The sequence below is a fragment of the Vicia villosa genome, linkage group LG4, assembly GCF_029867415.1.
Source record: "Vicia villosa cultivar HV-30 ecotype Madison, WI linkage group LG4, Vvil1.0, whole genome shotgun sequence".
In the NCBI taxonomy this organism is placed as follows: domain Eukaryota; kingdom Viridiplantae; phylum Streptophyta; class Magnoliopsida; order Fabales; family Fabaceae; genus Vicia; species Vicia villosa.
In genome coordinates this window covers 84,910,298-84,924,319 of record NC_081183.1, presented here as the reverse complement: position 1 = coordinate 84,924,319, position 14,022 = coordinate 84,910,298, and the positions used below count along the sequence as shown (strand labels likewise).

The 14,022-nt window shown below is 34.9% G+C and overlaps 1 protein-coding gene across 1 annotated transcript; it reads left to right on the top strand.

Annotated features, from left to right (window-relative positions):
- The first annotated feature begins 2,130 nt into the window (after window positions 1–2,130).
- Window positions 2,131–4,062, top strand: LOC131599301 (protein DETOXIFICATION 16-like). Its single transcript, XM_058871707.1, has 7 exons — window positions 2,131–2,319; window positions 2,412–2,962; window positions 3,064–3,150; window positions 3,243–3,299; window positions 3,389–3,746; window positions 3,828–3,914; window positions 4,003–4,062. The coding sequence occupies exons 1-7, from the start codon at window positions 2,233–2,235 to the stop codon at window positions 4,060–4,062; spliced, it is 1,287 nt and encodes a 428-aa protein (XP_058727690.1). The 5' UTR covers window positions 2,131–2,232.
- The last annotated feature ends 9,960 nt before the right edge of the window (window positions 4,063–14,022 follow it).

Here is a 14,022-nt window from a genome sequence, read left to right as displayed (position 1 = left end):
AAGATGATAATCTTTCCTGGAGATTCTTCCATTCATCTTCTTGACAAAAGTATATTCTTTCCTGGAGATTCTTCCATTCATCTTCTTGACTTCTCTGATGTTGACTTGGTACTTTGTAGAAATACAAGAAGATTAATATCAAGATCTTGCTTCTTTAAACTCACTTTGATAATTTATATAAATTAAAAAATTTAACTAATATTATAAAGAAAAAAATAACTTTATTAAAAATATTAATTATTAATAAAACAAAATAAATAAATTAGTCTCTTTACTTTAAATAAGATGATAGTTGTCTTGCAAGTCATTAAATGAATGCGAGATTGAATATGAGAAATTATTCATGAAATTTTAGAATATAAAACTATTAATAAATTAAAATAATTTATATCTCAACCATTAAAAATTTGTATTGATTTGACATCACATAATTCTTATTTTAAATTTATATATTTATATTTTTAAAACATAAATTTTGGTCCAACACATAAGGACATGGTGGTGACTTGAATGTATGGATCCTATAGTACAGTGAAACAAAATTCGCCTGTAATCATATTTCACGATCTCATTAATATTTGTGAGCCTCTTAAATTATAGCTATCATATTTGTAGGACATGTTGGTGAGTTTCACGTAAGTCACTTAGTTGAAAATTAATTGACTATTGGTCCCTTCATTGCAGCGCTGAGAGACCAGGGGTATTTTGGGCATTATATTTCATATTTTTGGGTAACATATACAGGTGCATTGGACAGATTTTGTGAACAACGACAAAATTTAAAATAATGGTCCCATAAACGTTTTCGCGATTTCGATTCATATAAGTGTTGTGATATTAATTGTGGTCGTGGTGGAGTAAATATCTATAATTTATTCTTTAACATAAGAATATAATTACCGTATAAATATCGGTATCTTCTGAGATTGTTTTGTCGTAGGCGCTTTTGCGGTTTGGATTTTAAAACCTTAGGCAACTTGCTAAGACCAAATGCAATGGTGAGTTGATTTTAATTCAACATGGGAAAATCAAGTGCAATGGTGTGTGTAAAGTGGTGTTGAATGTGTGTTGGAGGAGAGAGGTGTTGAGAAAACTCAACACCAAGTAAACTGACGCAGAGGCTGACTTGGCAGTGCATGATTGGCCCAAAGCAGGCGCGTGTGAGCCACTCTCTGGCAGTGAGGATGGGCTTTATCCCACGCGGAGAGAGAAAGAGAAAAGGGATAATTAATGCCACTTGGTTGTTTGTGATTGGCTGTCCAGATTTTTATCCATTTAATACTTTGGACTCAATTATTTCGTTGCAAATTATTTTTTTTATTTTTTATTTTTACCAAAATTCATGATTTTTTTCTCTATAAATAGAGACTTGGTTCATTTGATTTGGACACAGAAAAAAAAACCAAGTTTTTCACTATCTTAATCTTATTTGTGTGTTGTATTGCATTTTAAATTATTTGTATCGTACTAATTACGTTAATTGTGTGTTGCATTTTAAATTAATTTAAGATGATTTGTATTGTATCCAATTATTTAAATAAATGTTGTTTTTATTACAAAAAATTAAAAAATAAATTATTAAGTATTTATTATTTTAATTTAATTTTAATCGATAATTGTAATTTTATGTAATCATAAAAATAAAAATAAAATTTAAATAAGAATATGAAAATAAAAAGTGGTGGGGTAGGGTGTTGAGTGAAAAACCATTGGAGAGGGTAAAAGTTGAATGAGTGTTGACTGTTGAGTTATTAGGTGGAAGAAAGAGAAAATGATATGAAGTGTTGGGAGTTGAAAAAGTGGGTGTTGAGTTTCTCAACCATTGTAGATGGTCTAATAATAATGTAATATCCACTCCGAGTCTATTAAATTTTTTAGAGGTTATCTGTAAATTAACTACTTATACTAAAATACACGTTTTTTGAGCTACTTTTTTCTCTTCTCATATGTTTCCTTTGTTATCAGATTTCATTTCAGGCACACTGATAACGTGGAAGATCATAGATCATCTTCTTAAGAGAAACTAATAATATAGACAAAAACAGAATAAAAAAAAAAAAGAAAAAAAGAAAGATGTCTCTTCATTCTCCATTGATTGTTGAAGAAACAAAACAGAAAAGGAAGGAAGAAAATAAAAGAAAATTGATTGAAGAAGTGAAAAAACAGTTATGGCTATCCGGACCGTTAATTTGTGTTTCTTTTTTGAATTTTGCTATCGATCTCATTTCAGTTATGTTTGTTGGTCATCTTGGTGAGTTACCTCTTTCTGCTGCTTCCATGGCTACTTCATTTGCTACTCTCACTGGTTTCAGTTTATTGGTAATTAGTTTATTTTATTTCTTTGCTTTTGATTCTTCATTCTTCGGATACTGTGCTAACTGAATTTATTTTCGTTGTGGTTAAATATATAGATAGGAATGGCAAGTGCATTGGACACATTATGCGGTCAATCTTACGGTGCAAAGCAATACCACATGTTAGGCATACACACGCAGAGAGCAATGTTCATTCTCATGATCGTCGCGATTCCCCTCGCGATTATTTGGGCTAACACAAGATCCATTCTCATTTTACTTGGCCAAGATCCTGAAATATCTACAGAGGCAGGAAACTATATCAAGTCAATGGTTCCATGCCTTTTTGCTGATGGTCTTCTACAATGCCTATACAGATTCTTGCAGACTCAAAATATTGTATTTCCGATGATGTTTTGTGCCGTGGTTACGACGTTACTTCATATTCCCCTATGTTGGGTTATGGTTTACAAGTTTGGATTAGGTAGTAGAGGGGCTGCCATTGCAATTTCAATGTCTTTTTGGTTTAATGTTATTATACTCTCACTTTATATTAAGTTTTCTCCTTCATGTAAAAATACTTGGCTTGGCTTTTCAAAGGAGGCACTAGCACTTAACAAAATCCCTATTTTCTTGAAGCTTGCCATTCCTTCAGCTCTAATGGTTTGGTAAATCACTTTCTCTAATACTTTTAATTACATTTTCATTTCTTTGGAGAGATTCTAATGCTGTTTCAAATTTTCTGTTTTGAAATCGTCGGGGCAAGCAGCTTGGAAATGTGGTCTTTTGAGTTATTAGTTCTGCTTTCTGGTCTCCTTCCAAATCCGAAGTTGGAAACATCAGTGATCTCTATTTTGTCAGTTTTATATTTGTAATTCTCGTCGATATTGTCTTGATCCTATTATTATTATTTTCATCAACTTATTGTTAGCCACTTGGTTTTGTCAGTTTGAATACCGAAGCAGCTATTTGGATGATCCCATTCGGACTTAGTGAAGCAATAAGGTTAGTATTTCTCGGTAGAAGACTTTTTTCTCGTGCTTTATTTTGCGTGTAGTTAAATTAGTTGTTGAATACTAGAATTATTCTTGCAGCATTCGTGTTTCGAATGAACTCGGGGCTGGTAATCCACAGGCCACGCGTTTGGCAGTTTGTGTTGTTGTGGTGATTGCCATTATTGAGAGCATTTTCGTTGGAACGGTGATATTTCTTATACGCAATATATTGGGTTATGCTTATAGTAACGAAGAAGAAGTTGTCAAGTATGTAGCAACACTGTTGCCAATTCTTGCCATATCGCACTTCCTCGATGGAATGCAATGCGTTCTATCAGGCACGATGAGAGGATGTGGTTTGCAAGAAATTGGTGCTTATGTTAACCTGGGAGCGTACTATTTAGTCGGAGTTCCAGTGGCTGTTGTATTAGCTTTTGTATTGCATTTCGGTGGGAAGGTAAATGAAATGATTAATCTCTTAGCGAAAAATGCAATCATGCGATTTGGTTCAACTTGCTGATAAATGTATTTATCGTAGGGCCTGTTACTGGGGATGATATGTGCATTCATTGTTCAAGTACTCGCTCTAATGATCATTACCATACGCACGGATTGGGAGAAAGCGGTTAGAAACATCTTTGTTTTTCTTAATGTTTTCTGGTTCATTATTTGATACTGACATGTTTTTGTTTTTTCTGATTCCTTTTACGCAGACAAAGAACGCTTCTGATAGAGTCAACGATTCTATAACAAATGAGAGCTTAGTCTCGTGAAGAATATGGTTTTTGTTTTGTTTTCTCGTTCTATTCTGTTTTCTTGTTTCTTTTTAATGTAATGTTGAGTGAAAAGAATGTGTGTTGTTTATGAAAGTTACTACGATGACCGTGCATAAGTGATTAATCTCTCTAGGTATGTTGGTTTGGTCGTGGTCGTGGTAGGTTCAATAATATGCAAAGTCAAGTTGCTTTAAATATGGTCATATTGCTTCCATGTGCTAACATTAGTTCAATCAAAGCTATCAATCACATGTTCCTGCTAACCTATCAAAAAAAAAAAACTTACAAAGTTACATTTATGCAAAGTACAAAATCAGGTAATATTTTCGCCTATGAATTAGGTAAAATCCTCTCTATTTTTCAAAAGAAACGGAGAACATCATTATTAATATTTTCATTATATACAAATTAAATTATATAAAATATTTGTCATATATTTTAATAATATATGTATTTCTATATCAAAACTATAGTAATTGTGTTCTTTATTTATTTATTTTTTTTTAAATGGAGAGGATTTCAACTAACTCTTATAGCTTTTCCACCACATTTCCTTCCTCAAATAACCACTTCTCCCAACCATACTTTGATATTTCCCTGCACCTAATGCCATGATCACAAAAACTTCCTCTTTTCCAATCCGTTGGGTTGAGATTCTATCCGTTTCTCAAAAGAAATAGAGAGCTTCATTACTAAAATTTTGATAATATAAAAGTCAAATTATACAAATATATGTCACACAGAATATACATACATTATACACTATAACTTTAGCAATGAAGCTCTCCATTTCTTTTAAGAAATGGAGAGGATCCCAACTCCAATACGTCATAGTTCTTTGATCCTGGTTCATCTTGTCATGTCACAACAGCTCACAATATTCAATAACTAGCTCCCTTTTAAGGACCAACGAAGATCTTCATAGGATATGGTTATGTTTTTCAAATTCTATCTTCTATATCCTCACATATTTCCTCTCCTTCTAACCTCAATGATCCTTTAGTTTTGGACAATTTACTTCATGTCTCATCCATTACCGATAAATTTATCGATGGAGAGAAAATTTTCCGAAGACATCTTAGTGTATTTTATGTTTATCTTAGTGGAAAAAACTTAGATACAATTTCTTCTTAGGCGTGGTTTATACTATTTTACAATAAAAATGTTACAAGTGCACTTAAATATCGTTTAAGATGTCAAAACAAGAAAAAATTATATATGTGAATTAGAAAATTATATACTTGTCATATTTTCATTGAAAAATAATATAAACTACACCTAAGAAATTGTATTTAAGTTTTCTCCCATCTTAATTAGTGTTTAGTTAAATATAAGGCCATTGATGGTACTCTATAAAGTTTGATAGGACAAGATTGCCTCAATTATTTCCCTATGTCAAAAGAATTTTTGGCATATAGTAATTAGCTAATTATTGAAAATTCAAATTGTATGAGATTGCACATTTATTTGCAATAGTTAGCATAATTAGTTGTAAATGTACATATGAGAGTTTAGCTATTTTAGTGGCTTGAAAGTCAACTTGAAAGCTTGTAATTACATTGTATTTATATGAGAAATCATAATGAATAATTACATTGTATTTATATGAGAAATCATAATGAAGAGGAATACAAGTTTAACCTAACATTTTCTTAGTTAACATGGTATCAGCCTAGGTTACTATCCAAGAACCTAATTTGTAACATCCACTATTTTTCCATTTTAATTTAATTAAGATTTAAATTAATTAATTTGAATTGTTTAGTATTTTAATGAAATTATTGGAGAATTGAGAAAATAATATAATTGGGCCAGAGTTGTGGTTAGTAAAGGAGGTGTTGATTTTTGAGCCTTTTTACTAAAGCTGGTATATTTTTCATAAAAGAAGGAAAATAGAGGAAATTGAAAAATAGAAGAGCAAAGTGTCAGAGAAGGAGAAGATCTGAATACGTGAAAGAGGAAAAGAAGAGGAAGAGAGCTTGCGAGGATTTCAAACTCTAAGGTAAGGGGGACTCTTCCGATTACCATCTCTTATGTATTCATGGGTAATAGGATTGAATTAGTGTATTATTTGATTCAATTGGGATATGTTAGGTTTTGGGGAGTTTCATAGTTATGGTGAATTGATGAAATTGGATAATCATGCTTTGTGTTGCTGTTGGGATAATCATGGTAGAAATATGATTTAGTAAACCTTACATGTATGATTATGAGTTTTGAATCTTCATTATTGAGTTTTATGAGAAATTAGGTGGTTAGACTTGTGACCTAAAACTCTGATTCAATGATGAATTGGAGTGAAATTAGAGGATGGAAATATGGTGTTTTGATAGTTAAAACATGTGTATAACTTGTTCCAAGAATGGTGTTGATTTGTTGTGGAAAGTTAGGATTTTTAGTTTGGGAATCAAAAGAGTTCGTAGCAGAAAAATACAATATTTTTTGGGTTCTGTAGTAGTGGGAACCGATTCCCAGTTGGAGGATCCGAGTTTTCGGACGTTCTGTTGCGTAAATATTGAATTTTTGGGGATGGGAACCGGTTCCCAGACTTCGGGGAACCGGTTCCCCTAATAAGGAACCCGGGTTCCACTGTTCCAAAATGCTTCAAAACTTCAAACAACCATAACTTTTGAACCGTGTATCCGTTTAAAGCGTTGTTTCGAGCATAGTGAAGATAATTAAATAATTTGCGTGATAAGATGGTGAAACGGGCAGGGGCTCGATTTTATTTTTAAATTTCGATTTAATTATCTTGGTGAAATTATACATGTGTGCATGTTTTGTGAATTGTAACAATGTGATAATATGATTATGATACGACTGTGTTGTAATTGTGATGATTGATTTTGAATGATGCTGATAACATGTACATACTTTATTCGGTGATGTGGTGTTGAGATGATTTGTTACTCGTTATTTGGTAATGGTAAGTATGTTATATGTGCATGCATTCATAATGATTTGGTGAATGAATTCCGACGATGTTTTGGATTGTGTGCATATATTTTTGGATGTGACAATGTGTTGACACAGTGATGGAATTGTCATGAATATCATCATGATTGAATGATATGTTTGATATAAATATGTGTGATATGATTGAATGATTGCTAAGGCATGTGCATACTTTATCGGTGATGAAAATGGTGAGTTATGGTGAGACGATGCGGTGCATCGGATCGGTGATGTTATATATGTGCATTCATTCATAAATCATTTTGGTGATGGATCCCTGTGATGGTTGGATCAATGGTGGGAATTATAGCGGGGAAATTCTGAGATCGAAGCCATAGGATTGACTTGGCTCAATATTTCGTTTGAAATCGCCATCGCACTTTATTGTTTCCAAGGGAAAAGGGAAAAGAACGTAAAACCCAAAGTTTGTTTTTAAAACAAAAGAGATCTCAGGTGCGGGTGTTGATTATACAAAGGGAAGGTTTTAAGCACCGCTCATATCTGTGGTATTCCACAGGAACCTTTTTGAAAATCCGTGTCGTGTGTGCTAAAAAAAGGGTTTGTTTTATTTTTAAAATAAGCTCGGCAAAGCGTTAAGCTTTGTGCCTACATACCTCATCGGTGCAATGGAGAAGTCAGAGCTAATGTAGCTCCACTTAAAAGGGAAACGGTTTTTAAAAGGAATAAACACTTTATCATCGTCGGAGAGAAATACTCCGCCATTGATCTTGAGCATGAGAACAAATGAGTTCTTTGCATTGCAAATGAAAGAAGGGCTCCAACTCGGATAAAATCAACGAGTATGCCACTAGCTCTCTCACGCAGAAAAGACCTCATTATATCAATCTATTTCAAAATCGTGGGGTATCGCAACTCGTTACAACAATTAGTCGTGTCTAAACTTTTTAAGAAAAGGCCACTAAGGGCAAAAGATATTTTTTAAAGAAAGGTTTTTAAAAGAGGTTTTACAAACATAAGAAGATTTTGGAAAAAGGGAGAAGATTTTGAAAATCTAAGAAGGGGAGGAGATGAAGAGGCTATCCTAATACGTAAAATAAAAGCTAAGGAAAGAAACCATCCAACCGGAGAAGAAGCCAACACTTGACATTATGAGTCAAGTTAGATTTCCAATCCTTTGGAATATCGACACTAAACCAACACATTTCCACTTGGGGATCCAGATGAACTTTTATCTTAGCACCACTTTGCATTAAGCACATTAAAATTCTGACGAAAATCGGGCAGAGTAACGGCTGTTTTCGGGTAAAATCCTTATCTCAATGCCTTGGAATTAACCATCAAGGACTTTCAAGGAAATACCTCCATACACAAACAGACAACAATCCAATGCCAGAAAGATTGAATAAAAACAGAGTGACAATATCATAACAGGGTCCAGAGGTACTAAGTCCATAAGTCCGAATCTCCAAAATACTCGGGATAGTAACCAATAGTCCAAAAGAGAGCCTTATGTTTTTTTTATATTTTTGAGGTTTATTAGTATTTTAGCACAAAAATAAAGTATTGTCCAAGTGGACAAAAAGGAAAATAGTGGAAACATAAACAATACGTCCAAATGGACAAAGAGAAAATAACGGAATATAAACGTCCAAATGGATAAAGAGAAAATGGCGGAAACATAAACATGACGAAATGATAAAATAAAGCGATAAAGTGAGAAATATAAAGAGCGATATAATAAATTGCGGAAATTAAAGTCAATTGTTAGATGTTAAAGATAACCATCTTGAAACTTGTCAAGTATGTTATCAAAGTTAGTAATGAAGATCAATGGTGAGTGAAGGATGAAGGATAGAAAAACACTTAGAAAGGGGGGGGGGTTCGAATAAGTGTAGCTTTAAAACTTGTAAGATAAAAACTATTTGCACAATGATTTTTATCCTGGTTCGTTGTTAACTAAACTACTCCAGTTCACCCCTTTGGAGTGAGTTACATCACCTGAGGATTTAATCCACTAATCACACAAGATTACAATGGTTTTCCACTTAGATAACTTCTAAGTCTTCCAGAGTATACTGATCACAACCTGATCACTCTAGGAACAATCTGCTTAGATACCCTCTAAGACTTTCTAGAGTATACTGATCAACAACCTGATCACTCTAGTTCTTACAACTTAATGTAAACAAATTCTTTTAAGAGTTACAATGCTTCTTATAAAGTTATTATCACAACTGTGATTTTCTCTTAAGTTCAAGCTTAATCTCACTAAGATATTACAACAACAATGTAGTGAGTTTGATGATGAAGTTTGAGAGCTTTTGAATTTGAAAGTGTTTCTGTATGTTCGCGCAAGTGTTCTATTTAGCTTCTCATCAGAACTTCATATATATAGGCGCTTGAGAAGATGACCGTTGGGAGAATTTAATGCTTTGCGTAATCGGTACAACATTGCATTTAATGTTTCACTCTTTTGTCAACTACCTCGAGCCTTTCTTTCGCTGTGTCTACTGATGTTGCCTTTAATAGCTTCTAACGTTCCTTTTGTCAGTCAGCGTAGCCTGCCATCTTATACTTGCTTCTGATCTGATGTTTGTGTAAACAACGTTTGAATATCATCAAAGTCAAACAACTTGGTGCAGAGCATCTTCTTGTCTTCTGACCTTAAAGTGCTTCTGAGCGTGATACCATGACACTTCAGTGCTTCTGCTTCTGATCTCAAGTTCTTCTGATGCTTCCATAGACCCATGTTCTAATTCTGCTTGACCATCTTCTTATGTCTTGCCAGACCATGTTCTGATGTTGCATGCTGAACCTTCTGAGTCAGTGCTTCTTGCGCTGATTTTGTGCATAATCTTTATATAATTCCTGAAATGGAAATTGCATAGTATTAGAGTACCACATTATCTCATACAAAATTCATATGCTTGTTATCATCAAAACTAAGAATATTGATCAGAACAAATCTTGTTCTAACAATCTCCCCCTTTTTGATGATGACAAAAACATACATAAATGATATGAATTTGCAATCAGAATATCAGACGGCTAAAGACAATTATAGAGCTATAGCGTAAGCATATAGACATTGTGTGTATATATGTCTCCCCCTGAGATTAACAATCTCCCCCTGAGATAAATAATCTCCCCCTGAAATAATTACTGGGAGAAATTTATAAATAAAGGACTTCCCTAAGTATTTTCCATTTCAGTTGAGACGTTCACATATGCTTAGATCTTCAGAACATTCATAGCTTCTGATTCTTGCTTCCATAGGACAGCTTCAGAGCTTGAATTTCTTCTTGAATCATTGCATGCTAGATTGTATCAGAACATTGTTGAATGTACCAGAGCATCATCAGAGCATCTCTACATCCTGAAATGTTACAGAACAAACTAAACGACAAAAGTCAAAGCATGAATGAATCAGAACATAAAATATGTATCAGAATATATGATATGTATCAGAGCAAACATCAGTAATGTTACAGAGCATATTTTAGAACTAAAAACATGCATCAGAACATATAAGGAATAATAATGAGTTAGAGCATATTCTATCATCAGAATATCAGAACATTCTTCCTTCTTGCTTCTGATTCTTGAAGCTTTATAGCACTCAGCTTGCTTCAATTTCCATGAGCTTGTTTCTATACAGAATTGTTTTTCCCCATGTCTTTGCTTCTCATGTTGAGATTTTAAGAATATCTTCAATTTCTGCAAAACAGTCAAAGACATAGAACTTGCAAGCTCTGTTAGAAATGTGGAGCCTTTCTCCCAGCAACTGATAAAATAAATCAGATCATTTATCACATTTTCTCCCCCTTTTTGTCATAACATCAAAAAACATAAAAAATTCAGATGAAAAAACAAACAAAATGAGAGAAGAAAAGATAATTTTCATTGATAGGCAAGGGAGAATTATCACAAATTACAAGAGGGATGCTAAGAAGACAGATGCAAGAACAAAACAGAAAACAACTAAGACTCAAAGACTAAGATGACCCTAGCTTAGACATAATCTTGGCGAGCATGTCATGAATCCCATTGTTGCTCTCAGTCTTCCTCTCCATGAAAGAGCGGAACTCAACATTGATCGTGCCTTGCTCATCCATGCGAGTAGCTAGCTCAGCCTGATTCTTCTGAATAACCAGAAGAGAAGGTTCACCAGAAGAAGCTTCACAACTTCTTTCAAGAGGGACAACATTCTGAACCGCATCTTCCATTGTCAGATCATCATTATGATTTTCCTCAGCAGGAATATCTTCAACAGGATGATCTTTAGCATCATCTTCATCCATAGAAGCATCTCCGTCATATTCTGCAGCAGGAAGCTCAGAATCTCCATTCTCAAGAGCCTGAAGAATGGCAGCTAGATTCCTTGGAGCAGAAGGACCTTCAACTTCTGGAGGATCAGCAACTTCTGGGATGACTATATCAGGGTCTTCCTCAGAAGGATTCTCCCTCAGAAAGTCAAACAGAGATTTGAAGTCTCTAGTCAGAACTGGATATTGAGGTCTCCAGACCACAATCTCCCTGTAAGGATTATCCAACAACTCATCAACAAACATCTTCTCCTCCAGAACTCTCCTGTTTCTGATGGGATGATAATAGACACCATTATAAACCTCAAGAAGATATCCAGCATAACCAGGAGCAGCAACCACTAGTCTCTTCTGAACAGCCATAACTCCAACTTGAAAATCCTGGCGAAAGCTTCTCAAGAGGTTTCTTGTAGAAACATCATCAAGATCATTGAAGAAAGCATCCTTCAAGTGATCCAGCCTACTAATAACTTCATTTCTGAACAGCTCCAGGTAGATATGGGGTTCAGGTTCAAGAGGGTTGAAGGTGAATTTGTAGTCAGGGTAGAGAAGGCAGTATGGGTTGGATTTTCTGGTAGTTAGGGGATGGGATAAAGAAGAAGAAACAACAGTGGTTGAAGAAGATGGAATATTTGCGGGGATGTTTGAGGAGGATGGTATGTCTATGATGGGGGTTGATGAGGATGGAATATCAGAAGGAGTTAGGGGAAGGATATTTAGTGGTGTGGGGTTCAAAACAGGTGTAGAAAGAGATGGTGGGGGAGGATTTGGAATGGTGAAGGTGTTTTGTGGTTCAGAAGGAGGGGTGAAAACATGCTTGGAAGTGTTGACCGTTCTTGAAGCACAGAGAGAATCTCTTATGCGCTGCTGTTGATATTCTGGAGTGTTAACCTTGTCAGGATCATAGGTGACCATCTGCTTCTTGGCTTGCTTGACCTCATCTTCTTGAGCCTTTTTTTTAGCCTTGCTTCTTGCTTCTTCTGATCCTTCTTCTGAAGATCAGCTAGAGAAGGAAGCACTCTTCCACGAATCCACGCAGGATCAACAGAAGATTGAGTCCTAATAGAAGCTTCCAAGTAATGCTTGACAGCCTTGTGAAGTTCTACTTAGAACAAAGTAGCAAAGCCTTCAACAGGAACTCTCCTAGACAGAATATCTAGGAAGCTTGTACCATCAGAAGTTATCTCCCTGATGAGATCCAGTCTAAGCAGATCAACACCATTGATGACAAGACCATGAACAACTTCAAAGAATTGGGACGTTCCAGTAGTCCTTAGAGAATCCATCAAATCACTCTCGATCAGAATATCTGAGATCATTCTGGCGAAAACAATAACATCTCTTGGCAGATGAGGACACTTCGTCCGTTCTTCATCGCTTGATTCAGTAATAGACATCTTCAGATTCTGAAAAGGAATGTCGGAGATGTTGAGTTCAACTCTTCTTCCAATGCAGAAGAGAGTGTATTTGTGATCAGGACTGATGTAGGAGGAGGAGAATGATTTCCTTCTCTGATGGAGAGAACCCAGAATTATTTCAGCCCAAACTTGATAAAACGCCCTCAAATTACCAGTTTTATGAGATTCAAGACCGGTAGCGAATGAGATTTGTTGTTCAACCTATAGCCAGTTAACTCTACCAGAAAGGGGACCAGTGCATCCTTCTTTATCATCCAAGTTGTATAACTTCCTTATCATCTTCTCAGTGACCACAACTTCATGCCCTAACACGAAGGAGATAATAGCATTTGGAGTAACCGTTGCATGAACCCAGAAGTCTTTCACAAGAGCCGGATAAATTGGTCCAACCAATCTGTCAAGATAGTTTGACCATCCTTGTGCCAAGATCCTGGCATCAGGTTGAAAGCCATGTGCTTTCAGATTTTTAAAGTCCACAGCGGACTCACAAAGAACTTCCAAGTCTTCAGTGGGTATAGTGCATGTCTTCAATGGAGCATACCCATGCTTTCTAAGAAGTATTTGAGTGGAAGAGATTATTTCTGCTGGGCTAGAGGAACTTGATGAAGAATACATGATGAAATGCTTGGTTACAGATCAAATCTAGGGTTTGAGCGATGAATGCAAAGAGAGAGGCAAATAAACAGAGAGAGAGCGAAAAAGATGAAATGAAGATGAAGCGGGTTATTTAAACAGTTGAATAAAAGAAAATAATAAGTAAAAAAAATTAAATGAAATGATTACAAAAAAACATGACATCAATTTGCATTTAATGAGATATGACGTTAGGAGAGATAAAGTGAGAAAATGATATGATATGCACAGTTACCTAAGGCGGCGTCTCCTCAACTGCACGCATGCTTGTCCAAAAATAGTGAACACGTGTTCATTTTCTGGAAAGACTGGTGACAGCTGTTTTGCTTTAAAAGAGCTTCTGAATCAACTTAGATAATGAAACGTTAGTGATAACAGAATCAGAACTTCTTAATGATCATTATCAGAACTTCTTATAAACACCTAGTTCTGACACATTTCAGAAGATAACCATACATAAGATCTTCTCATTCTGGGCATAAATCCATACTGATATTCTTCAGAATGAACTTAAACCTATCTTCAGCAAGGGGTTTTGTAAAGATATCAGCCCATTGATGGTCTGTATCCACAAAGTTCAAAGATAGAACACCCTTCTGAACATAGTCCCTAATAAAATGATGTTTAATCTCAATATGTTTAGCTTTGGAATGTAAGATAGGATT

Excerpts from the sequence above, each read along its gene's own strand:
- LOC131599301 (XM_058871707.1), top strand. The coding sequence starts at position 2,233 with ATGTTTGTTGGTCATCTTGGTGAGTTACCTCTTTCTGCTGCTTCCATG. Across the intron at positions 3,747-3,827 it reads TATTGCATTTCGGTGGGAAG|GGCCTGTTACTGGGGATGAT; the intron begins GTAAATGAAATG and ends TATTTATCGTAG. Across the intron at positions 3,915-4,002 it reads GCACGGATTGGGAGAAAGCG|ACAAAGAACGCTTCTGATAG; the intron begins GTTAGAAACATC and ends CCTTTTACGCAG.